At 54.1% G+C, this 2,348-nt stretch overlaps 1 protein-coding gene across 1 annotated transcript; it reads right to left on the bottom strand.

Moving 5' to 3' along the window:
* Positions 1-917: 917 nt before the first annotated feature.
* LOC122454019 (uncharacterized protein FLJ40521) lies at positions 918-1,900 on the bottom strand. The gene is made up of 2 exons (XM_043488380.1): positions 1,888-1,900; positions 918-1,795 (listed from the first exon to the last, which is right to left on the bottom strand). The coding sequence occupies exons 1-2, from the start codon at positions 1,898-1,900 to the stop codon at positions 918-920; spliced, it is 891 nt and encodes a 296-aa protein (XP_043344315.1).
* Between the last annotated feature and the right edge of the window lie 448 nt (positions 1,901-2,348).

Consider the following 2,348-nt stretch of genomic DNA (forward strand, 5'->3'; position numbering starts at 1 on the left):
AAGGATCTCCTTGCTGACCTCACCTCTTTGTCCGGGCCCATCCCCTACCGCACCACTCCCTCCCCAACCCCACCCCTCAAAAGTCCACTGTTACTTATATCCATGTTCTTCTCACCTTTCTGTGCCCTAAGCCTGTAACCCTGACCCCAGACCCGCAAAGGAAGCCAAAAATGAATAACTATTAGAACAACTAGAGAGGCATTTTTCGCTGCCACTTATTTCCTCCTTGTTTCAAACTTTGGCTCCACTGAAGGAATTCGTTCTTAACTTTGCATCATCAAAGTCCCATTGAAATGTTTCTTTTATATCAATTAAAAAAAAATTCTCCCTCAAATGAATTTTGCTACCACATCCTAGAGAAACCAAGACAAATTGCCAATGGCTTTCAAAATAGCAGTTTATTTTCCTTCCCACCACACATTTAATTGAATTCCTCAGAGTCATTAAAAGTCATGTTGTAGAAAAGTATTTAATGACATGGAAACAGTGTTCATGGCATATGGATAAGTGACACACGAAAAAAGACCTATCCGAAAGAACATGCAGTAGAATTCAAATTGTATGGAAGTGGTGTGTATGTTTGATTAAGAGAAGACGGTAAGATTTGGAAACATATTGTGTTTTTCTATTTTGCCTTCCTACTTCCATCTGCCTAGGGGCAAGGCGTGATTACAGATGCCAAGGGAAAGAATGACTGTTTAGCTTTTGACATTCAAAAGAGGATTTTACACCTGACATGGGCTTGAGAGCTGGGAAGTCAGTGGCTTTGCATAAGGGATTAGAGGGAAGGAAAATGGAGACAGGGTGGGAAGCTGTCTCTGCTGAGCTCAGGGGACTGAGGGCAGACAGAATCTCACCAGGTCTCCTCTTGAGGTGGGCAAGGCCAAGGTGCAAGACAAGCCCGTGGTGCACAACTCTCACAGCAGAGAGACATAGCTGAGCAGAGCAGGCGTCCCCGTGGCTGGGCAGAGCAGGCGTCCCCGTGGCTGGGCAGAGCAGGCGTCCCCGTGGCTGGGCAGAGCAGGCGTCCCCGTGGCTGGGCAGAGCAGGCGTCCCCGTGGCTGGGCAGAGCAGGCGTCCCCGTGGCTGGGCAGAGCAAACATCCCCATGGCTGGGCAGAGCAGACTTCCCCGTGGCTGGACAGAGCAAGGTTCCCCGTGGCTGGGCAGAGCAGGCATCCCCGTGGCTGGGGAGAGCAAGGTTCCCCGTGGCTGGACAGAGCAAGGTTCCCCGTGGCTGGGCAGAGCAGGCATTCCCGTGGCTGGGCAGAGCAGGCATCCCCGTGACTGGGCAGAGCAAGGTTCCCCGTGGCTGGGCAGAGCAAACATCCCCGTGACTGGGCAGAGCAAGGTTCCCCGTGGCTGGGCAGAGCAAACATCCCCGTGGCTGGGCAGAGCAGACTTCCCCGTGGCTGGGCAGAGCAAGGTTCCCCGTGGCTGGGCAGAGCAAGCATCCCCGTGGCTGGGCAGAGCAGACTTCCCCGTGGCTGGGCAGAGCAAGCATCCCCGTGGCTGGGCAGAGCAGGCTTCCCCGTGGCTGGGCAGAGCAAGGTTCCCCGTGGCTGGGCAGAGCAGACTTCCCCGTGGCTGGGCAGAGCAGGCGTCCCCGTGGCTGGGCAGAGCAGACTTCCCCGTGGCTGGGCAGAGCAGGCTTCCCCGTGGCTGGGCAGAGCAGACTTCCCCGTGGCTGGGCAGAGCAAGCGTCCCCGTGGCTGGGCAGAGCAAGCTTCCCCGTGGCTGGGCAGAGCAAGCTTCCCCGTGGCTGGGCAGAGCAAGCTTCCCCGTGACTGGGGAACCTGAATTAAGATGAGGACAGGTCACAGCATGGGTAGATCAAGCCGATCAAGAGTAAAGAAGAAACGACAGAGAACTCCGGGGTCTGCAGCACCTGTGGGAGCCATGCAACGACCTAGGTTGCAGAGGGAAGCTGCCGGCCCCCAAACAAGCTGAGAAAGATTAGGACACATGGTAGAGGCAAATGCCAGTAGAAGGTCCAAGATAAGACTCGGCCAGCTGTCTGTCATCAGCAGTCAGCACATGGGGGACACCAGCACACGGCCAGGGGTCCCTCTGGCTATGGGGACATGAACGCTTAAGCCCTATATTTCCCAAATGCTACTTTGAGAAGAGCTGGGTAAGAATCTGAAAGACTCAACAATCGTCCCAAGAAGATGAAGGTAAGCCTAAAGAGACTATATAAATTATTAGTCTGGATTAAGTTTCAACTCCAATGAGCTAAGAGGAAGATCTTCTCTAGCAACCCTGTGTAGTGATGGAGGATGGTAGGGTCAGAATGGCACTGCTGCTGCTAAGTCACTTCAGTCGTGTCCAACTCTGTGCGACCCCATA

This window comes from Cervus canadensis, chromosome 15 (genome assembly GCF_019320065.1).
Source record: "Cervus canadensis isolate Bull #8, Minnesota chromosome 15, ASM1932006v1, whole genome shotgun sequence".
Classification (NCBI taxonomy): domain Eukaryota; kingdom Metazoa; phylum Chordata; class Mammalia; order Artiodactyla; family Cervidae; genus Cervus; species Cervus canadensis.